General features: G+C 41.1%; 1 protein-coding gene across 1 annotated transcript in view; it reads left to right on the top strand.

Annotated features, from left to right (window-relative positions):
• LOC311246390 (uncharacterized protein) overlaps positions 1–25,888 on the top strand; it is a gene marked incomplete at both ends in the record, with an annotated part of 53,924 nt that overhangs the window by 25,133 nt on the left and 2,903 nt on the right. The window contains 8 exons of the mRNA XM_084336549.1: positions 542–586; positions 8,247–8,300; positions 9,223–9,276; positions 11,844–11,915; positions 18,904–18,948; positions 19,064–19,096; positions 20,496–20,642; positions 23,528–23,704. Coding sequence (XP_084192675.1) covers positions 542–586; positions 8,247–8,300; positions 9,223–9,276; positions 11,844–11,915; positions 18,904–18,948; positions 19,064–19,096; positions 20,496–20,642; positions 23,528–23,704 — 627 coding nt within the window. The remainder of the gene's footprint in view (positions 1–541; positions 587–8,246; positions 8,301–9,222; positions 9,277–11,843; positions 11,916–18,903; positions 18,949–19,063; positions 19,097–20,495; positions 20,643–23,527; positions 23,705–25,888) is intronic.

Below are 25,888 nucleotides of genomic sequence, written 5' to 3'. Positions count from 1 at the left end.
CCTCTGTTCTCTCACCTCTCCCTCTAGAGCGCTATCTGACTATGAACCTATATGAAGCGTATGGAGAAGGACTTGTATTAATGAATTCCTGTACAGGACTTGTATTAATTAATTCCTGTACATGACATATATTCATTACTGTACATGACTTGTATTAATTAATTCCTGTACATGACTTGTATGAATTCATTTGTATACATGACTAGTTTTAATTCCTGTACCTGACTTGTATTAATTCAGTTGTATACATGACTTGTATTAATTAATTCCTGTACACGACTTGTATGAATGCATTTGTGTACATGACTTGTATTAATTCCTGTACATGACTTGTATGAATTAATTTGTGTACATGACTTGTTTTAATTCCTGTACATGACTTGTATTAATTAATTCCTGTACATGACATATATTCATTCCTGTACATGACTTGTATTAATTAATTCCTGTACATGACTTGTATTAATTCAGTTGTATACATGACTTGTTTTAATTCCTGGACATGAGTGTTTGTTCTGATGCTCCTTGTCCTTCTCCTCAGGGATATCCTGGGCAGCCAGGAGGCAGAGGTTCCACAGGACCCAAGGTGCACAGAGCTCCAACTTCCAACTCTCTTTGATCTGTCTACACGTGCACACTTCACTTGATGTCAGATGATGTGTGTATACGTGCACACTTGATGTCAGATGATGTGTGTATACGTGCACACTTGATGTCAGATAATGTGTGTATACGTGCACACTTGATGTCAGAGGATGTGTGTATACGTGCACACTTGATGTCAGATAATGTGTGTATACGTGCACACTTGATGTCAGATGATGTGTGTACACGTGCACACTTGATGTCAGATGATGTGTGTATACGTGCACACTTGATGTCAGATGATGTGTGTATACGTGCACACTTGATGTCAGATGATGTGTGTATACGTGCACACTTGATGTCAGATGATGTGTGTATACGTGCACACTTGATGTCAGATAATGTGTGTATACGTGCACACTTGATGTCAGATGATGTGTGTATACGTGCACACTTGATGTCAGATGATGTGTGTATACGTGCACACTTGATGTCAGATGATGTGTGTACACGTGCGCACTTGTCAGAGGATGAACACATCTGTTTGTAAGACCAGATGATAGATACAGTGTTGGGATGCGTGAAGTATAGGAAGTATAAGCTCATCAACACTCAAAAAGTGATGGTTAACCTTTCACTACCACACTACAAAGGGTAAAAGCTTTCACTACCACACTACAGAAGGTTAACCCTTTCACTACCACACTACAGAAGGTTAACCTTTCACTACCAGACTACAGAAGGTTAACCCTTTCACTACCACACTATAGGTTAACCATTTCACTACCACACTACATAAGCTTAACCTTTCACTACCACACTACAGAAGGTTAACCCTTTCACTACCACACTACAGAAGCTTAACACTTTCACTACCACACTACAGAAGGTTAACCCGTTCACTACCACCAGTGGTGCAGTGCTGGTATAACTCGGTATAACGGCGTTATACCTCGGTCACTGAGGCTGAAGTACGCGCAATCGCTTTTTACATGGCATTATCCAACCGGACTCCCGGAGAAGCATGCAGCTGCAGAGCCGCAGAGCCAGCGGCGCTCTCTGGGCCGCGCGCTGACGGCCGCGCTGTGAGGCAATAGTATCCAGCTGCAGGACGAGAAGAGCCAAAAAAAACTGTGCATGCGCGCGCACGCGCGTGGAGCGTTTGACCTACTGTCAATTTGCCACTGCACCACTGACTACCACACTACATAAGGTTAACCCTTTCACTACCACACTACAGAAGGTTAACCTTTCACTACCACACTACAAAGGGTTAACGCTTTCACTACCACACTACATAAGGTTAACCTTTTCACTACCACACTACAGAAGGTTAACCTTTCACTACCACACTACAGAAGGTTAACCTTTCACTACCACACTACAAAGGGTTAACGCTTTCACTACCACACTACATAAGGTTAACCCTTTCACTACCACACTACAAAGGGTTAACGCTTTCACTACCACACTACAGAAGGTTAACCCTTTCACTACCACGCTACAGAAGGTTAACCTTTCACTACCACACTACAGAAGGTTAACCTTTCACTACCACACTACAGAAGGTTAACCTTTCACTACCACACTACAGAAGGTTAACCCTTTCACTAACAGGGGTTCTCAACCTTTCTGCTGCCAAGGCACCCCTGTGTTCAATAAAATATTCCAGGGCACCCCTACATACGATAAAGACTTTTCCAGTCCTGTCTTTTTTGCTACAATGATGACAAAAGGGCTTGCTTTCAAAATGATGTTTATTTAAGAAACCGGGAAACACATTTGTGTGTATATGCAGGCTATATAATGTATTATTAACAGGTGTTTCAGGTCTAAATGGCTTAGTACTGTTGACATTACACTTCTTGTAGTAGTAAATCAAATAGCATATTTCTTTAAATACAATTACAGAAAATTATCACTAAAGTGCTATCTGTTGCAGCTGCACACTTTTCCATAAGAATAGCATATTTGGATAAGTGTGACCATTTCTCAAACTGAAAATCATGTATTTTTTTTAATACAGAAAAGGATCACTAAAGTGATATCTGTTGCAGCTGCACTGTTCTCCATAAAAATAGCATATTTGGATAAGTTTGACCATTTCTCAAAAACAGAAAATCATGTATTTTTTTTTAAATACAGAAAAGGATCACCAAGTTACCATTTATCAAAAAATATAAATAAATACAGAAAATAAGCACTTGTTCACTCAGTGGACATTTCTAGCTCAATGCGAGGTCTGCTGCTGCTGGCTAATAATACGGTCAATATGTGTGGAGATCTTTGACAAGGCAACACGCATGTCATCCTCAAGGCTCAACTTGGCCCTATATTTAGTTTTCAGAGCTGTCATGGATGAAAAGCCAGCTTCACACAGATATGTGGTGCTGAATGGTATCAACACCTTAACTGCTGCATACTTGGTACTCAGCACCACACTCTGAAACTAGCTCTCCAGGTGGTATCAGATGATATTTCAATGAGTTCTTCCAAGATTTTGGATGGAGATGTGTCAGGAAGCTTTGTCTCAATGTTGTCTGTAAAGGTTTTTTTTATCCAGAGTAACTTGGTGATCCTTTTCTGTGTTTTATTAAATAATGATTTTCAGATTTTGAGAAATAGTCAAACTTATCCAAATATGGTATTTTCATGGAAACCAGTGCAGCTGCAACAGATAGCACTTTAGTGATAATTTTCTGTAATCCAAAAAGAAATAAATTTGTTTAAAAAAAAATAATAATAATCTCAAGGCACCCCTGGCAGCTCTCTGCGGCACCCCTGTTGAGAACCGCTGCACTACCACACTACAGAAGGTTAACCTTTCACTACCACACTACAGAAGGTTAACCCTTTCACTACCACGCTACAGAAGGTTAACCTTTCACTACCACACTACAGAAGGTTCAGATTCAGATTCAGATTCAGAGTTTTATTTGCCACATGGAAGCAATACAATCATACAGTTTTCATACAAAATCATAAATACAGTTCTACCATGGGCAAAAGGAGCAGGAAGAAGAATACATCTTATAGTTACCTGCCCCCTATTCCTAAACTAAACAAGTATCATTTGATGGTCGGCGTACCACCTAATTTACACAAAATAATAATTCATACCATATACAAAGAAACAAACAATCCACAGATTAAACAAGAAAAACATGTATAATAATAATAAAGAAGAAAAGAAAATATCTCACTATTCAGATTCACATTTGACTAAATATTAAAAAAATTATTTTAGTTTTCGTTTTTGAGGACTGCATACTCTTTTTGTAAACCAAAATACTATACTTTATTCGTATAGCACATGCATGAGCCTGGTCTCTTTTGAAAGATGACATTCTGAAGTTTCTGATACAATAAGGAAAACTCACTTTTAGTGCTAATGAAATAGAGTAACATATAGGTCTGAACTTTAGTTGTAGAAAAACGTACTCAAGTTTTTCTGTAGTAGTTAGTAGTCCAGAGGTAGTATTTCCCCAGAAGGTGGTATGGCTTACAAATCCATACGGACCCATAGCCTGAAGCCTTATGTAGTACATGTCAAAATGTCATAAAGATCCATTCAGAAATAAGTGATTAGGAGTGATTTTCGTAAAACTGTGTACAAAAGAAAATCTGAGTTTTCTCATAGACTTCAATTCATTCTGCTGTTTTTCTCTTCCTGTTTTCACTTGTTAGTTTTTCACCAGATCCCTGATTCATACATCCCCAGGTGGGTTATCATTGGAAAGCCACACTCATTGGCTACAACCCTCCACAATCATTTTCGAGATCGGATCTAGAGTGACGGAACTAGAGTCCCAAGAGTCGGGAGTGGTATTTTGCGCAATACCGTGTACTTTGCACAAGCCTCAAATACCGACATGTAACTCGAGAACAGCTGAACGGATTTTGTCGCTATCGACAGGCAACAAATAAGCCTTTAATTCGATATATATATTGTATTACAAAATATGCACACCCGAGCCACTAGGGGTTGCCAAAGTGCCTGTGGGAAAATCGTCCTAAAAAGGGCCCACATGTGGGCCCCCGCAAGGTAAGAGTAGTCCAGAAGTAGTATTTCCAAAAACATTGGTATGACTGAAGAGACACCCTGGGTCCATAGCCTGAAGTATTTTGTAGTACATGTCCGGATTTCATAAAAATCCATTCAGAAATGAGTGATTAGAAGCGGTTTTGGTAAAAGGTGAGAGGGCTCAGAAAACGATTTTCTCATAGACTTCAATGTATTCGACGGAGAATTCTCTTCCTGTTTTGGCTCGTGACCTTTCGCCTAGATCCTTGATGCGCTCATTCCCACGTGGGGTACCATTGGAAAGCCGTACTCGTTGGTTACAACCAGTGGTGCAGTCGTAATATGGGAACTGGTAACATGCCACGTGCACGCGCTCGCGGGTACGTGCATGCGCACAGAACAGATTTTTTTTTTTCTTTTTTTTTTAAATAGAGAAGCTGAAAAAGGTAGCAGGATGTAGCCTTCAATATATAAAGAAATTATATTGTCAACAGATATGGTTGAAAAACAAACAATGTTTTAAATGTAATAGTATACAATTTCTTTAATTGAATCAACTTAAACTAGAAAAGTAAATACAAACTAAATTAATAATGTAAGTTACATTGTTAATTTAGTTTGTATTTACTTTTAGTTTAAGTTAATTCAATTAAAGAAATTGTTTTACACACAAACACAAAAGCAAACTTAAAATAATCAGACAACTTGTGTTTACTTGAAGTTTGTGTGTGCATGACTCCTAGTGCACAGCAAGGGAGGTTTGGTGATGAACCTTGTGGTGCGCTCACACCCACTCGCGCGCGCAGTTATACACACACACACACACACGCACGCACACACACACACACACACACACACAAGCGCATATACGCAAGTGCAATCTTTCTATCATACACGCTCTTCTTGCTCTCTATTTGTGTGAATGTGCGCGCGCGAGAGCAATTGGAAAGCTGGCGCGCAGCACGGCAGACGCTTGATTCAATCATAAGCAGGTAGACCCCATCATGAATTCCGAGCCACATTAGTATTCACCTCCACTGCCTGTGTCACACAGAATGAAGGGGGAGATGCATTCAGATAGCCAACACCCAGACACTTAGTCTACCTGCGCTTTTTGTTATGTAAAACGGTGGCCGCCGGCCGGGTACTTAGTCACAACGAATGGATACAGCGCATTTTTGTGTGCGCGACTGCGCGTACACGCGCGTACACATCCGTGCGCGATCGCGCGTACTTAGTTCTGCCTCAGTGATCTAATAACACGGCGTGTAACCGCGTGTGTGCACGACTGCACCCCTGGTTACAACCCTGTCCAATCAATTTCGAGATCTCCAAATGATTGACGGAGGTAGAGGCTCGAGAGTCGGGAGTGGTGTACACCTCACATATCGGCATGTAACTCCAGAACCGCTGAACGGATTTTGTCACCTGAAATGGCTATCGACAGGCAACAAATAGATATGTATATATATATTGTATTAAAAAATATGCACACCCGAGCCGCTAGGGTCGCCAAAGTGCCGGTGGGAAAATCATCCTCAAGAGGGCCCACATGTGGGCCGTTGCATGTTAAGAGGTTTTTAAGCTCGCTATGGAAAGAATTCCACAACTTTATACCAATAACTGAAGGATACATCTGTTTAAGTGTGGTACGTGCAAACTGATGTTTAAAATTTAATTTCCTCCTACTAAACTCACTTTCTAAATGAAAAAGATTTTGTAACTTTTCTGGCAGTATCTTATTTCTTGCTCTAAACATAATTAACACTGTTTGAAACTTAACCATGTCTTCAAGTTTAATTATTCTAGATTTAATATATTGATATTCTTTATTAGGAATAACCCCTTGAGATCAACCATCTCGTTTTCAAGGAGGTCCCAGAGTAATAAATAATATGTTTGTGTGTTCTCGATAATTCATTTTATGTGTGATTCTTACAGCCCTCTTCTGTAGTATATATAATGGTTTTATATTAGTCCCATAAGTATTCCCCCATACTTCAACATAATAACTAAGATAAGGTGAGATGAGTGAACAGTAGAGTGTTCTCATTGCCTCATACTCTAACACATCCTTTACTTTATTCATAACAAAAATACTCTTGGACATCTTTTTTTTAACATGTGCTATGTGAGATTTCCATGTTAGTTTATCATCCATAATTACACCAAGAAAACAAAATTCAGTAACTCTCTCAATATCAACTCCATCTATGGACAATACTATATTTTCATCTAGTTTTCGATTGCCAAAAATCATAAATTTTGTTTTTTTCAGATTCAGTGATAGCTTATTTACATCAATTTTTTTTTTAGCTTTGTCATTTCATACACAATATATTCAGCTAGTTTCTTTAAATTATTTCCAGAGCAAAAAAATTGGTATCGTCAGCAAACAAGACAAACTGTAATAGTTTTGAAACATCACAAATATCATTAATATATAAAAGAAAGAGTTTAGGCCCCAAAACCGAACCTTGCGGTACCCCACATTCAATTTTCATGAGCTCAGATTTGACATCTGCCAACTGTACATATTGTTGCCTATTGTGGAGATAACTACTCAACCATTCAAGAACCATTCCTCTCATACCATATGAACATAATTTAGAAATACAAATATTATAATCTAAAGGTATCAAATTACTTTTTTAAATCAATAAACACCCCTATTGTTAATTTCTTTTGATCTGTTGCTGTTGTTATTTCTTCAATAATATTCATTAAGGCAGTCGCTGTTGACCTGTTTTGCCTAAAGCCATACTGGCTTTCGCTCAGCAGTTTGTTATTTTCCACAAAAACATCGAACTTATGCGAAAATACACTTTCGAGAACTGTGAGAGCAATGACACTGGTCTATAGTTAGTGAAGCTGTGCTTATATCCTACTTTGAAAAGTGGGATAACTTTTGCTACCTTCATCCTGTCTGGAAAAATACCTGTCTGAAAAGAAAGATTACAAATATAACAGAGAGGTTTGATTATACAATCAATTGTCTTTTTCACTATAATCATCTATCCCATCACTGTCAATAAGAAGGTTAACCTTTCACTACCACACTATAGACTACACCTCACCCCTCTCCCTCTCCCTCATTGCCCCACACCTCACCCCTCTCCCTCATCGCCCCACACCTCACCCCTCTCCCTCATCGCCCCACCCCTCTCCCTCTCCCTCATCGCCCCACACCTCACCCCTCTCCCTCATCGCCCCACACCTCACCCCTCTCCCTCATCGCCCCACACCTCACCCTCTCCCTCATCGCCCCACACCTCACCCCTCTCCCTCATCGCCCCACACCTCACCCCTCTCCCTCATCGCCCCACCCCTCTCCCTCTCCCTCATCGCCCCACACCTCACCCCTCTCCCTCATCGCCCCACACCTCACCCCTCTCCCTCTCCCTCATCGCCCCACACCTCACCCCTCTCCCTCATCGCCCCACACCTCACCCCTCTCCCTCATCGCCCCACACCTCACCCCTCTCCCTCTCCCTCATCGCCCCACACCTCACCCCTCTCCCTCTCCCTCATCGCCCCACACCTCTCCCCTCTCCCTCTCCCTCATCGCCCCACACCTCACCCCTCACCCCTCTCCATCATCGCCCCACACCTCACCCTCTCCCTCTCTCTCTTACAGGGCGGTAGCGGCCATGACGGCCTGCCAGGCAGCGACGGGGAGCCAGGAGAAGATGTGGGTAGTTTGATGATGAACATTTAATATGTCTGTCATTGATATCGTAAGAGCAATATGGTACAGACAATATCCACTCATCCATATTGCCCTCTTACAAGCCATCTATTTCTCCCTCTCTCTCTCTCTCTCTCTCTCTCCCCCCCCCCCCCCCCCTCTCAGGGTTCTATTGGAGTTCCTGGGTTTGAAGGGAACCCTGGAGAATTTGGTTTGAAGGTAAAGGTCTTATCGTCACAACATGCTCATTAATAACATGAATGACCCTTTAACTGAACATTCCAACAATGACGTCACCAGGGCCACTGGTCATAGCATTCTGAGAGAACATGTAACGTAAGAAATGTACACAGGGTTAACGACATTCATTCATTCATTCATTCATCCATTCATTCATTCATTAATTAATTCATTCATTCATTCATTCATTCGTTTGTTTGTTCGTTCGTTCATTCATTCAATCAATCATTTGTTCATTGCCATTGCGTAGCCATAGAGCATGAAATACCGTAACGAATGAACACAGTGAACAAAAAGATGCTACTGTATTTTCAATAGTGTCATTTACTTCCTGTTTTGATCCAAGGAAACTATAAAAGAAGGAAGGGTCATTGCTTCACTGCGTAGCACGTGAACGTACATTGGTGCCAAGTGTGGAAACTTTCCGTTTTCGTCTGACCTTTCATTTAAACAGGTTATTCAGAATCATCAGCAATGTGTTGCATTGTTAACTAACTAACTTTTGATATATTATATTGGTTGATTTGTATTTCCTCTGGTATATTTAGAATTTTAATACAGGCTTCAATAGAACTGGTACCAAGCAGAGCATAGAACGTTGGTATTCTGACGTGACGACCCTTCCTTCTTTTATAGTGTCCTTGTTTTGATGTGTGGTTAGTAGTGACGCTGTCTTGTCTCTCAGGGCAGCAAAGGGGACCGAGGCGTGACGGGACGCAGAGGGAGAGTGGGCGCTGGGGTAAGTCAACGACTCACGAGCATGACGTCACAATAGCTGCCACCTTTCTGTGATAGGCCACTCCCATTCCCACGCCCCCTTTTATGATAATAATAAATGTTATTTGTATACCACCTTTCATACAATAATTGCAGCTCAAAGTGCTTCACAGCAGTAGAAAAGACACAGACATAAAATCAGCACAAAATTGGCAGATCAAGAGCAATGCGTAACGTGCAGACATAAAAAAGGCCTCTTTGTTTGCAGTTTGATTATCACTGATACACATAAAATAGATCATGAAACAATCATGAAATTGGCAGATACACATAAAATAAATAAAAGAAAAAAGTGCTTCAGCACAGCAGTATTTTAGTTGTTTAGAGCTGTCAGATTCATAGGTCTGACAGCTCACACACACTTTTTTTATGATCTGATTTTTTATTTTATTTAAGCAAAACAAAACAGTATAAAGAATGACCAGTAGAAGACAAGGAACAAACAAACACTCCAAGACAAAAGGGAAATGACAATACATACAAGAAGAAACTCACTTAAAATATGTAAATAAAGTTCTAATCGACCACAGGAACAAAGGTACATAATTAGATTAGATTAGATTAGATTAAAATGTTGGCAAATGTAACAGTAAAGTGCAACAGCAATATAAAATGTACCACAAATTAGTACTACTGAGTAGTGCTAATCAGATGTATGTACAGAGTTCTAGTATAATATGTACAGTGATACAGGTATGAAGACACTATGGTAGTAAGTCATACTGGCCAGCCGCCTAACTAGTAAGAGTAGGATACGTACAGATATATATATATAGTATCTACAGATATGTAAAAGGACTATGCGCAGGTAAATACAGACAGATATATATGCGGTGAGAATAAATATATATATATGGTATCAGTGTTGTAGTCGAGTCACTAAATCTTGAGTCCGAGTTGAGTCTCGAGTCCCCAGTGTTCGAGTCCGAGTCCAAGTCTGAGTCACCAAAGAAGAGCCTGAGTCGAGTCCGAGTCGAGTCCAAGTCATCAAGGTTGAGTCCACTCCACTCTGGCAGTCAAAGAGCTGACATTCATAAAAAAGATCTACATTAAAACATAAATGACACAGCGGTCACCATTTCAAAGGGAGTTTATTTACTTTGTGACACAATAGCCAAACAAATGCACTAGCCATCAATATCGTATGTCAAATGATTAGGGCCTATTACAAATAAATATATAAATATATATATACAACTATATTTATCAATTAACAAGTCCGAGTCCGAGTCTGCACCTTCCGAGTCCGAATGCAGTCAATGCTCGAGTCCAAGTCCGAGTCATCAGTGCTCAAATCCAAGTCGAGTCCCAAGTCCTGAAAATCAGTCCAGGACCCGGACTCGAGTACTACAACACTGTATGGTATATACAGTGTTTGTACATACTATCATACAGAACACATTGTACTCACCACACACTTCTATTGTAAATTAACCCTTTCACTGCCACACGACAAAGGGTTAACCCTTTCACTGCGACAATACAGAAGGTTAACCCTTTCACTGCCACACGACAAAGGGTTAACCCTTTCACAACCACACTACAGAAGGTTAAGCCTTTCACTACCACACTACAGACGGTTAACCGTCTGTAGTGTGGTAGTGAAAGGTTAACCTTCTGTAGTGTGGTAGTGAAAGGGTTAAAGGACTCTCCCTATGGCTTCAGAGGTTTCCCTCAGTGTGTGGGGAGTTGGGTTCATGTAACTGTCAGTTTCATGAGGACGGAAGAGCACAAATGACATTAAAAACAAAGGCGAAAGCAAGAAGAGTAAAGTCATCAGAGGTCGTATGTGGCACGCGGCTGCCAGGACATTTAGTGTCATATTCCTGTCTGCTGCTTTCAAATCCTGTAGACTGTGGGTTCCATACATGTTCTACAGCGTTATATTTCAGCGTTATAGGTTTCATACAGATTCTACAGCATTATATTTCAGCGTTATAGGTTCCATACAGGTTCTACAGCGTTATGTTTCAGTGTTATAGGTTCCATACAGGTTCTATAGCGTTATGTTTCAGCGTTATAGGTTCCATACAGGTTCTACAGCGTTATGTTTCAGCGTTATAGGTTCCATACAGGTTCTACAGTGTTATGTTTCAGCGTTATAGGTTCCATACAGGTTCTATAGCGTTATGTTTCAGTGTTATAGGTTCCATACAGGTTCTACAGCGTTATGTTTCAGCGTTATAGGTTCCATACAGGTTCTACAGCGTTATGTTTCAGCGTTATAGGTTCCATACAGGTTCTATAGCGTTATGTTTCAGCGTTATAGGTTCCATACAGGTTCTATAGCGTTATGTTTCAGCGTTATAGGTTCCATACAGGTTCTACAGTGTTATGTTTCAGCGTTATAGGTTCCATACAGGTTCTACAGCGTTATGTTTCAGTGTTATAGGTTCCATACAGGTTCTACAGTGTTATGTTTCAGCGTTATAGGTTCCATACAGGTTCTACAGTGTTATGTTTCAGCGGTGTTGTCCGTGTTTTACCTGTGATGTCACTTTATTTACCCCTGCTCATCCTGCCCAACAGGGGGGCCAAGGAGAACCAGGAGACGCCGGAGTGCCAGGCAAAATGGGACCCAAGGGCCTAAAGGCGCAGCCTGTGTGTATAAACAACACTCATCCATCAACGCTCATCCATCAACACTCATCCATCAACAATACATTATAAAGCCCACTGCACTCATCCATCAAACACTCATCCATCAACGCTCATCCATCAACACTCATCCATCAACAACACATTATAAAACCCACTGCACTCATCCATCAACAACACATTATAAAGCCCACTACACTCATCCATCAACAACACATTATAAAGCTCACTGCACTCATCCATCAAACACTCATCCATCAACGCTCATCCATCAACAACACATTATAAAGCCCACTACACTCATCCATCAACAACACATTATAAAGCCCACTACACTCATCCATCAACAACACATTATAAAGCCCACTACACTCATCCATCAACAACACATTATAAAGCCCACTACACTCATCCATCAACAACACATTATAAATCCCAACTACACTCACCCATCAACCCTCAACCATCATCATCCATCAACAATGCATTATCAAGCCCACTATACTCATCCATCAACTCTCATCCATCAACACTCATCCATCTACACTCATCCATCAACTCTCATCCATCAACACTCATCCATCAACAACACATTATAAAGCCCACTACACTCATCCATCAACAACACATTATAAAGCCCACTACACTCATCCATCAACAACACATTATAAATCCCAACTACACTCAACCATCAACCCTCAACCATCATCATCCATCAACAATGCATTATCAAGCCCACTATACTCATCCATCAACTCTCATCCATCAACACTCATCCATCAACACTCAACCATCAACGACACATTATAAAGCCCACTACACTCATCCATCAACAACACATTATAAAGCCCACTACACTCATCCATCAACAACACATTATAAAGCCCACTACACTCATCCATCAACAACACATTATAAAGCCCACTACACTCATCCATCAACACTCATCCATCAACAACACATTATAAAGCCCACTATACTCATCCATCAACACTCAACCATCAACGCTCACTATCAACAACACATTATAAAGCCCACTACACTCATCCATCAACACTCAACCATCAACACTCAACCATCAACAACACATTATAAAGCCCACTATACTCATCCATCAAACTCATCCATCAACAACACATTATAAAGCCCACTACACTCATCCATCAAACTCATCCATCAACAACACATTATAAAGCCCACTACACTCATCCATCAAACTCATCCATCAACAACACATTATAAAGCCCACTACACTCATCCATCAAACTCATCCGTCAACAACATATTATAAAGCCCACTATACTCATCCATCAACAACACATTATAAAGCCCACTACACTCATCCATCAACAACACATTATAAAGCCCACTACACTCATCCGTCAACAACACATTATAAAGCCCACTACACTCATCCGTCAACAACACATTATAAAGCCCACTACACTCATCCATCAACAACACATTATCAAGCCCACTGCACTCATCCATCAACACTCATCCATCAACACTCATCCATCAACACTCAACCCTCAGCACTCATCCATCAACAACACATTATAAAGCCCAAATACACTCATCCATCAACAACACATTATAAAGCCCACTATACTCATCCATCAACAACACATTATAAAGCCCACTATACTCATCCATCAATACTCATCCATCAACACTCATCCATCAACACTCAACCCTCAGCACTCATCCATCAACAACACATTATAAAGCCCAAATACACTCATCCATCAACAACACATTATAAAGCCCACTACACTCATCCATCAACAACACATTATAAAGCCCAACTACACTCATCCATCAACACTCATCCATCAACAACACATTATAAAGCCCAACTACACAAATCTTTATTAACTCGTCACAAAGCATAATAGAATTTACTATTTTAAACTAGTTTACTCCTATGTTTACAACATTTTCCAATGTAAATAAATATTTTGCAGACACAAAACACAGAAAATACAATTAAAAACTAATATTTACCATAGTGTTCATTGAGAGGTGAGTCAATCAAGGGTGAGTTAACTATTAGAGTATGCAGATAACTGATTGGGCCTTTAACTATTAGAGTATGCAGATAACTGATTGGGCCTTTAACTATTGGAGTATGAAGATAACTGATTGGGCCTTTAACTATTGGAGTATGAAGATAACTGATTGGGCCTTTAACTATTAGAGTATGAAGATGACTGATTGGGCCTTTAACTATTAGAGTATGAAGATGACTGATTGGGCCTTTAACTATTAGAGTATGAAGATGACTGATTGGGCCTTTAACTATTAGAGTATGAAGATGCATTAAAAACAACTGTATGGTAGGTTACGTGTTTAGTTGACAGTTGATGGAATAACGTCTTTTTTTCCAGGGCTCCAAAGGTGAGACAGGACCTGATGGTGAGAAGGTATGTGACTCGTTGACACTTCTCATGAAAACTAAAACACAGTGTTTTTAAGTGTTGTTGTATTGAGCTGTGACTCTTTACGACTATGACACAGTCATGGTGCAAACAAACAGAGACGGTTGGAGTGTGGGAAAAACACAAAGGCAAAGGCTAAAATCACTCAGTATGAAGGAATTCTGTCCACAGATTTGCATGGAGGGTCTGATATTTGAATTCAGTCTTATCTTATTAAATTTCTCATCTGCCTATAAAACTATATCAATAACACTTCAGTCGCAGGCGGCTGGGTAGTGCAGCGGACTAAGCGTCTGTCTACCACCACAGAGACAGTGGGATCGAATCCGGCTGTGGTGCTTCCGGGTTGGCCGACCTTCCATACTAACACAATTGGCAATGTTAGAGGGGGGGAAACCCAGCGAGGGTGGGAAACCCAGCGAGGGTGAATGAATGAATGAATGAATGAATGAATGAAAACTTTATTAACAGATTGTAGAATGGGTACAGTGCAGTACAGCTCAATACATACAATTGTTAAGGGGATGCAGACCAGAGAAAGACTTTTGTCTTGTTTACACCAGGGTCCCCCATTTCCAATTCATCGTAACATATATGACATACATGACATACAGATAGACAGTACTGCTACATCTATACATTTATGACATACCAGATTTGCAATTACAGTACTGTATTTGTGATACAAAAAGAGTCCAGAAAGAAAAGAGTATATACATTAGGCGTAGAAACTGTACATTGGATTGGGTAGGTGGGGGTGGGACTGTACATTGGAGGTGGTTGGGGGGGGGGGGGGTAGGAGTGGGGGGGGGGGGGGTGTGTTGGGTAGGAGTGGGGGGGGGGGGGGGGGTTGGGTAGGAGGGGTGGGTGGGGGACACTGTATAACTGTACAAACAACACTGTACATTGGATTATGGGACTGTACATTGGACTGTACATTGGAGGTGGTTGGGTGGGGGGGGGTGGGTAGGAGGGGTGGGTGGGGGACACTGTACAACTGTACAAACAACACTGTACATTGGATTATTGACAAGACCATACTTGGTAATTTACTGTACATTGGCGGGGGTTGTGTTCGGACATTTACAGGGGCCAGTTTCGAGTTGCAGTCTCCCTTAGGTGTTTTTTGAGAGTGTTTTTGAAAGTGGGTAGTGATTCACATTCCTTTACAGCTTTGGGTAGGGCGTTCCACATTGATGTGGCATAATTGCGAAACGTGTTTAGTCCCTTGTTTGAGCCGAATCTGGGTTTAACATGATTTGTGGAGCTCCCTCTGGTGTTGTGATCGTGGTATTCACTGACCTTTGGGAAGTATTTAGTCATGTACATGGGTACCTTGGTCGTGTAGTGTATCTTGTAGACCAGGCCCATTGCAAGTTGCTGTACTCTGTCGTCTACTCTAAGCCATCCTAGGTTGTCAAAGTGGGCAGGGGTGAGGTGGGTTCTAGGAGTAAGGTCAAGCAGTAGTCTGACCAGTTTGTTTTGAGATGTTTGTAATTTTGTTTTTAGCGCCTTTGAGGTGCTTTGGTACCATGAGGTGCAAGCATAGTCGTAGTACCCTTGAATGAGTGCTCCTGCTAGAGTCTTCAGGGTATTCTTGTTTACCAGTGAGGAGATCCGGTACAAGTGGGTCCTGGTCGTTGTAAACAGCGACTCCTACAGTTCGGTCGGGGCGCCTGCACAGCAAGGGAAGGATCTGGGAGAGGTAGTGTGACCTTCCACACGTTACACTCTCCCAGTGAGAGTCCACACTGCCAGGTGAAAAGAAGCGGTGGGTTGGGTACACATGTGTCGGAGGAAGCATGTGATAGTCTCCACCCTCCCGGACCGACGGTAGGGGGTAGAGTGCGCAACGACCAGGAAGGGGATTGGGAATTGGCATAACGACTAACATTGGGATGGAAGGAGGAAAAAGATAATTACATTTATTTTTTTAGTGCTGACCATACTTTAACTCATGGAAGATATCATTCAACTCATGGAAGATATAATTTAACATAGGGAAGATATAATTCAACTCATGGAAGATATAATTTAACTTATGGAAGATATCATTTAACTTGTGGGAGATATCATTTAACTCATGGAAGATATCATTTAACTCATGGAAGATATCATTTAACTTATGGAAGATATCATTTAACTCATGGAAGATATCATTGAACTCATTGAAGATATCATTGAACTTGAACTCATTGAAGATATCATTTAACTTATGGAAGATATCATTGAACTCATGGAAGATATCATTTAACTCATGGAAGATATAATTTAACTCATGGAAGATATCATTTATCTTATGGATGATATAATTTTACTCATAGAATATATAATTTAACTCATAGAATATACCATTTAACTTATGGAAGAACTAATCTAACTCTTGGAAGATATCATTTAACTTATGGAAGATATAATTCAACTCATTGAAGATATTATTTAACTCGTGGAAGATATAATTTTACACATGGAAGATACATTTATTTAACTTGTGAAAGATATAATTTAACTTATGGAAGATATCATTTAACTTATGGAAGATATCATTTAACTCGTGGAAGATATCATTTAACTTGTGGAAGATATCATTGAACTCATTGAAGATATCATTGAACTCATTGAAGATATCATTTAACTTATGGAAGATATCATTGAACTCATGGAAGATGTCATTTAACTCGTGGAAGATATCATTTAACTCATGGAAGATATCATTTATCTTATGGATGCTATAATTTTACTCATAGAAGATATCATTTAACTCATAGAATATATCATTTAACTCGTGGAAGATATCATTTTACACATGGAAGATACATTTATTTAACTTGTGAAAGATATAATTTAAGTTATGGAAGATATCATTTAAGTTATGGAAGATATCATTTAACTCATGGAAGATATCATTTAACTCATGGAAGATGGTAAATGGCTGCATTTATATAGCACTTTTATCCAAAGCGCTTTACAATTTGTTCCTCACATTTTGACCCATTCCCTCACACATTCACACACTGATGGCAGAGGCAACCATGCAAGGTGCCAACCTGCACATCGGGAGCAATTATAGGGGTCAAGTGTCTTGCTCAAGGACACTTCGACACGCTGCCTGAGAGGAGCGGGAATCGAACCGGGAACCTCCAGATTACCAGACGACTGCTCTACCTCCTGAGCCACTGTCGATATAATTTAACGTATGGAAGATATCATTGAACTTATGGAAGATATCGTTTAACTCATGGAAGATATCATTTAACTCACAGAAGATATCATTTAATTTATGGAAGATATCATTTAACTCATGGAAGATATCATTTAACTCACAGAAGATATCATTTAACTTATGGAAGATATTTAACTCATGGAAGATATAATTTAATTTATGGAAGATATCATGAACGTATTTCTATGTGACTCACAGAGAAGAGTTATTTTATGAATAAATGAGAATTACAGTAGAATTTCACAAAATACTTCCTCTGGAAGTGGGTCAGATAGGAGCAAAACTACTGGGCAAGAGAAACCTAAAAAGCTAAGTAATCCATTGTCATTACTTATGACAGCCATACGGATGATCCTTTATTGCAGGGGTCAGCAACCTTTTTGATACAAAGTGCCATTTTTAATTGGTCTTGTTAACCAGTGTGCCATATCGACATTATGGTTTACATTAATTTACATTAAGTTGAATTATGACACCACATCAATTATATTCCATCCATATAGGCAACATGCATAGCAATAGTTTTAATTGAACCATTTTCCTCTCATAATTATATAAGAGCGCTATAATAATAATAATAATAATTCATTTAATTTATATAGCGCTTCTCAATAACCCGAAGTCGCTGACAATAGTCGGGAGCAAAAGTAAAAACAAAGAAACAAAAGCAAAGAAACAAAAACAAAGAAACAACAAAGAAACAAAAACAAAAGGAACATGAGACCATGGGGGGAACAGGGAAGACAGCATGATAGCACAAAAAGACTGGAGAGAGACATCAATCAGTTACAAGAATGCTGCCGTCTTTATGAGATGCTTGCTTGCCATACCTGGACACATCCAGTATTCCAGCCTCGTCTGCCTCATCCTTTAAAGTTTTCTCACGTTTGGTCTCAAAATGGTTTAACACTCAATGTTTGGCAAACAACAACAGACCCTTCTGATTGGCTCTGACCCTGAAATATCCCTGATATATCAGTCAATCTACCATAAATAACAGGCTGTGCAACTGCCAATGGCTCTGAAAGAGGTAACTCTGCACAGGGATGAGAAGACACTTCACCATTTACAAAAAGGTTCCTCTCTTACACACTTGCTAGCGTGCCATTTGTTAAGATACCGCGTACCAATGGTGGCACTCGTGCCTAAGGTTGCTGACCCCTGCTGTATTGACTCTTTGAGGTGATGAGAATCAGACAACGTTGCAGTCAGCAGTTGTCATTGTTGTGTTAGTTCCGCGTCTGCCTTGTGACTCTTGGGTTCCGGTCCTGAGACAGTCATGACAACTTCCTTATTTGTGGCACGCTGCGCTTTTCTCTCTCCACAGGCCGCAGTGGGAAGACAGGGCATCAAGGGTGTGAAGGGAACGAAGGTAACTCATTCGCAACGTAGCGCTAAACGTGACACTATCATCTGCGTATCATTTCACTTCCTCTTTCCACTGTTTCCCCTCATCAGTTCATTCTTCCTGTTCCTTTTCTTCACAGGGAGGTTTTGGTGACCGTGGGGACAAAGGACAGGTGTTTATTGACCTTTTCTATTCATCATGACGTCAAAGAAAACACCAACCCACTCACATGATGTCACTATTGTTTCCTAGAAATACCTGTTATGTGTCGAGTCAAACCCGAGGGTAGATGATAGCGTTAATAATAGACGAGGAGCCTCTTGTCTCTGTCAAAGGCTCAGGCTGTGGCACTGTCGATACTTACCAGGTAGCCTTGATCAAAAAAATACAAATACAAAAAACATGCTGTCTTAAAAGTGAAGTGCGTTGACATGCACATTAATATTGTGGATACCAGCTAATATCCGCTTTCAGGGAATAGACAAGATAAAGCGTTTATATACATTTCTATATCCAGATTACACATATACATACATATATATACATACATACATACATATACATGAGTACATTGATTATTTTCCATGAAACTGGAAGTCACACAGACAGTAAATGTGATAATGTGTTTACAATATATGCCTCAGTATCTTCACTAACATCCTCCCAGAGATCATATTCCATTTTTATTTTTACTCATTCATGTCAAGATATGAACTTATCCCCGTTATTGTAAGCGGGATAGGCCGTTTACATGCGCCAACTCATACGACCGTTATAATATTGCAATCTTAATGTGTATGTAAACGCGCTGATTGAGAGCGTGCCGCTGAGAGGTAGAAGTAATTATGATGAAGCATGAAAAATGGGTTTGGTTTTGGTTTTGGAAATGTCTCACATGCTAGTCTCCTCTATCCCACACTTTCTGCTCCTTCCTCGCCCCCCCCCCCCCCCCCCCCCACTTCTCCTTTTGATTTGGAAATCATTTTTCGTGCTAAGAGTAAAAACCTACCAGTTTGTATACAATGTCTCTTTAAACCAAGAGAAGGAAAGTACAGTATAATTTAAGAGGGTTATGTATTCTTAAAACATGTAAAAAGGTAAGAACTAATGTAAAAGCTAGATGTTAATTTAGGGAGTTAAATTATGGAATAGCCTTAGTGACGGGTTGAAGTTGTGTACTTCTCAGGGTTGATTTAAAAAAGCCTTAAAGCATCAAATAATTCAGGAGTACAGTTTTGAGTAAAACATCAAACATTGTTTAGTTTTTTTCAAAAATTATATCTTGCAGCATATTTTAAGTTTATTTTTTCTTATATTAAAATATATTTAGTTTTTAAGAATTGTAAAGGATAGGGAAAAATAAGCATGTGCTTCAGCCTATTCCTTTTTTTGGGTTGTTGATTTTGGATTTTGTGTGTGAGCTTGCCTTGAATATTATGTACATTTGTGATTTTTTTCTTTTTTCTTTTCTTTTTATAAGTCCACACGGCCCGGGTGTGTTTTTGATTTGTCTGTAAACAAGACCAAAAAATAAACTTCATTCATTCATTCTTCCTTCTCCACGCTGGTAGCAAGCAGAGAGAGGTACTGTCGGCCGCGCCGGTGGCCCGGGCCACGTGGGACCCCCCGGCATCCCGGGCACCAGAGGGAAGGGTGGCTCAGGCGGAGACCTGGGTGTCAAGGGACGCTCGGGACCCAAAGGAGCACCTGGTGCCACTGTGAGTAACACCGTCTGCAGATCTGTTTCTTTGTTTGTTGTTTTTTAATCCACCGATATAGATTGTGTCTAAGTGGCACAGCAAACGCTTCAACACCAGCTAGCTCATCAGTGTGTCCATCAGGGTACCTTATGTACAGTATACTGCACCTGTGTATACTGTATAGTGTATACTTTACTTACTCATAGTATATATTAAGGGTGTAAAGGTACACATATCCGTACCGAACCGTTTCAGTACTGGACCTTAGGTTCAGTACGGCTGTGTACCGAACGAATACAAGGGTACGTTAAACACTAAACACTAACGAACACACAAGCAGAACTTCTTTTTGCGTGCAGAATTTAATTCAAAATTCCCAAGTTCACCGCTTCCCAAAATATAATTTGCGCAAAGGGCCAGGTGTTCATTGAAATTAACAAGAATATTTGTTGACAGCCCTACAAGTACAATTAGTTACTGTACACTACATCACCCCTGAGTGGAACATGGAAAGCCAAACTTTCCCCCACTGTACCGTAAACGCGTACCGAACCGCGACTTCAAAACCGAGGTACGTACCGTACCGTGGTTCTTTTGTACCGTTACACCCCTAGTATATATGTAACAGATGGTACCGCCAGTGATGCAGTGGTGGTACCACTCGGTACCACGCCGTCCTAGCAGTTCGCTGAGCAGAAGTGCGCGCACGGATGTGCACGCGCGCACACAAAAATGCGTTCACAACAAGAGAAGTGCAAGACCAAAATACAAGCCCTGTGGGGGGTTTGCTTGAGCTGGTCTGTGCACACGCGAGGGAACATGTATGCGCGTGCACGTGGCGTCCAGGCAGTTCTGATATTACGACTGCACCCCTTGAGAGTGAGTTTAACTCACAGTACCGCTACTCGCCACAGTCACTTCACAACACTTGGAGTCCATCGTGACTGCACTGCACCCCTGGGTACCGCGAGGTGCAGTCACGATGGACTCCAAGTGTTATGAAGTGACTGTGGCGAGTAGCGGTACTGCGAGTTAAACTCACTCTCCCATAACACTTTGAGTGCCACGGGTCTGGTGCCCCGGAACCCTGTTGCGTGCCACCACCCACTTCAATGATAGAGCTCTCATATTTGCGAACGCATAAACTATATCTTAAATTATGGCTATGTGTATAATATGGCCGTCGCTTATCAATGACTTGTTTGCAGTCAACATTGTCGAAACGGATAGTTTTTTAATCGGTTCATTTCCGTTTTATACCATTTTGAAAAACGCTTGTTTCTTGAAAGTTCCAGAACATTTCTGAAGATTCTGTGATAAACGCCCTTTACTGGAATATTCTGGAATACACGTTGTCATTTTTCGGCCTATTTATGAATCGTTTTCAAATAAACGCTAGATTATCGATAGTATGTGTACTTATGCACGCTATAGAAGCGGGCTGAAAAATCGATTATCTATTTCCTGATCAGCACAGACACACACACACACATACACATATAGGGGACACGTTGAGATATATGTGAAAAAAACTCTGATTACCCCAAGACTGGTAAAATAGATTCCTTACCTCAGATCAGATGTTCTCCAAAAAGCTTATTCAAATTCCTGATCGCCATTCCAAATATCGATCGCGTTTATTGATCCAACGCTGGGTACTGGAAACACACATTTTCCGCTGTTCTGATGGTGGGCGATGACTCCAGTAGGCTCGGATTACATGTCTGACAAGTAAAATGTGGAAGCAGGAATTTTTTTTCTCCATGCGTTTCATTCAATCCAATCCAAAGGGGTGCAGTACCATCCGGAGAGACGATAGGGGGCGGTATTTTCCCTGTTCGAGTTCAGACAGATCCCCACTGGTAATGTGAGGCTAGATTGATGAAAAATTAATGGAAATCAATAATAAAAAAATAAAAACGATATCTCTCATCGTTGGCACTGAACGGTTGGCATGAACTAACGAGAAATATCGTCGTTGGCACTCAAAGTGTTTCAAAACTCCCTCTGGGCATCGAAGTTTAACACAACGCAAAAAGGTGACGATATCAGCTCTGTTACATATATTTAGATTCTAGTGTTTATTGTAACCATATTTATTGTAATGTATAATATAACTGATAGGGCATACAGAACCTCATCTGCACCTTTGATCACACTGCCTACTTGCTCATATGCGTATATTCAGAGTTAATTTTATACTCCCTATTTTAACTTGTCTACTGTACTATAATTGTATTGCCTGTATTTATGTATTCTACTATTACCCTGCCCATACCTGTACCTCCCCTCCCCCCTCCCCATGCTGCTATGATGATGCCTGCGGATCAATAAAGGAATACCTTATCTTATCTTATCAACATCTCAAACAGGGACTGAAATGAATGTTTATGGCGTCGGTTTTTCAACCAATGTTGTTTCATCGTTGGGTAAGCTTCAGTATTGAGATTAGATGAGGATTTAAAATGAACGCTAGCGGCTAAACATACAACTGCCTAAAGGAACACACTTGTTTGCCATTTCCCCCAGAGTCAGACGAGAAGAAGATCGGTTTCATCACAGTGTGTCCAGTAGCCAGAGAGAGAGAGAGCGGTCCAGGTGCATGCTAGCCTAGCTTAGCACAAGTACTGGAAAGCAGTAGGGAGCTAGCCTAGCTACGTCAAAAAGTGAAGAAATGCAACTTCCAACTCCAGAACTGACAGTACACAGAGATTAAATACATTGCATATTTCAGTTTCAGGTCTTCATATCTCAGAATTTACATTTAGGTTGAATGAAGGGCTAAGTAATGTAACGTAATGTTGTAATGTAGCGTCAGTTGGCCCGCCACTCTGGTTGCAAGTTGAGAGTTGGATCAACTGACTGACAACTGATTAACTGACCGACTGATTCCTCCCGTCCAGGGCCCCGGTCTTACAGATGAGCAGGTGCTGCAGCTTTGCAAAGGTGTGGTCACAGCGCAGATCTCCCAGTATGCGTCCTCCATCAGGGCCAAGTGTGCCCAGGGCTGCCCCGTCAACAACCGGACGCTCATAGGACCTCCGGGGGGCAGGGGACCGACAGGAGGGGCAGGCAAAACTGTGAGTTTCTGACTTGACTTTGGATGTTTGTTACATTTGTTGAATGCATGTGTGATGAGAATCGGGATATAAAAAACTTTAACCTGTTAACATATGGGCCGTGATGGACACGTTAAACAGTACATTTACCGTTGTCTGTCGGCGTCCCATTGTTTTAGTATATCTGAAGCAGCACATCGTTTGAAAGCTAAAATCGCCGCCGGTTGATTGACACCCTGCTCGACTTATTACGTGCTTCCAATGTCGGGTTATAAGACCAAACAGCCAACGAGCGTCAGTTTCGAAAAAGTCTTTCAAAAGAGACCAGACTTATGTATGTGCTACAAATGGTTCAAGAATACCTTTCAATTTACTTTGGGTATGCATTCGATAGGCTTTTTATGCTAAATTAGCTGGAATGTTTTTTTTGTATCCACTTTTTTCTCCCATTTTCTATTTTTCTCCCATCCCAATTTCGTATCATCCAATTCAACCCTCCCCTGTCTCGAATGCTGTTTCTTGCCTCCCACAAGCCGGCTGCAATGTGGACTAAGTCATACATAGCACAAGTCCCCTCCGATACTCGAGGTAACAGCAGTTGCATTTTTTCACCTGCGCGGCGCGATCTTTCAGCGTCAGGGGTCTGCACTTTGGAGGGGGCCATCGCTTCCCGATTCTACTGCGCAGGCGCACCAACCGACCTGTAGGAGTCGCTGTCCACAACGCCCGATCCCCACCCATCAGTTTCCCACCCCCTAATACTGCCAATGTGTATTAGTACGGACGACCAGCTAAACTGAAAGCAATGTGGAGCGCTGGGCTCGAACAAAATTAGCTGGAATGTTAAAGTCACTCCCGAGCCACTGTCGCCCCCAATAAGAGCAACTCTTCAGGAAACTAAATGCACCTCATGTGATAAAATGGTATTTTAGTTATACTAGCATAAAGAGTCGCGTCTCATCTCTCCTCCAGTTTGTCCCTCAGCACTGGCGCACCTCAAGGCTGCGTGCTGAGTCCGCTGCTCTACTCACTATATGATTATGACTGCATTTCCATACACCCCTCAAACACTATAGTAAAGTTTGCAGATGACACAAAAGTGGTAGGACGAATCTCCAACAATGATGAGTCTGCCTACAGAGATGAAGTCCACAATTTAACTGGATGGTGCCCGGACAACAATCTCACATTAAACGTAAAAAAAACAAAATAGATCATCATTGACTTCAGGAGACACAGGGTGGACCCCCCCCCCCCCCCAGCCATCGCATGTGAGGAAGTGGAGAGAGACCCCTGCTTTAAGTTCCTAGGGACCCACATCACGACCAACTCCACTGCACTGGTAAAAAAAAAAAACCAACAGCGGCTTTATTTTTTAAGGACACTTAAAAAAAAGTCTGCTGAGCTGCTTAAGGCCTTCTACCACTGCTCTATTGAGAGCATCTTAACATACTCCATCACAGTTAAGGCCTTCTACCACTGCTCTATTGAGAGCATCTTAACATACTCCATCACAGTTAAGGCCTTCTACCACTGCTCTATTGAGAGCATCTTAACATACTCCATCACAGTTAAGGCCTTCTACCACTGCTCTATTGAGAGCATCTTAACATACTCCATCACAGTTAAGGCCTTCTACCACTGCTCTATTGAGAGCATCTTAACATCCTCCATCACAGTTAAGGCCTTCTACCACTGCTCTACTGAGAGCATCTTAACATACTCCATCACAGTTAAGGCCTTCTACCACTGCTCTATTGAGAGCATCTTAACATACTCCATCACAGCATGGTACGCAAACTGCACAGAATATGAAATGAAATCCCTCCAGAGAGTCATAAACACCTCCCAAAAAAACCATCGGTGTCCCCCTGCCCACACTGGGTGGCATCTTCAGGATGCGCTGCCTCCGCAGAGCTATAGCAGCATCCTGAAGCATGAAACCCACCCCTCTCACCACCTCTTCTCCCCGTTGCCATCTGGGAGGCGATACAGGGCCTTCAAAGCCCCACCTCCAGGCTGCAGAACAGCTTCTGAACTGAACAATCACCCCCCCCCCCATATTGCCACCACATCTACATCTACCTCACTATAATATATACTTGTTGTATGTGCAATAATGCAATAATGTTATTCTCTAAGGTGCCATATTTTCAATGTGCAATATTTATTTTCTACTGTGATGTTTTAAAATACTTTTGAATG

This window comes from Notolepis coatsorum, assembly GCF_963971535.1.
Source record: "Notolepis coatsorum genome assembly, chromosome: 19".
NCBI lineage: Eukaryota > Metazoa > Chordata > Actinopteri > Aulopiformes > Paralepididae > Notolepis > Notolepis coatsorum.
Note: the sequence above shows the minus strand (reverse complement) of the source record. Positions and strands in the feature narration are given on the sequence as shown.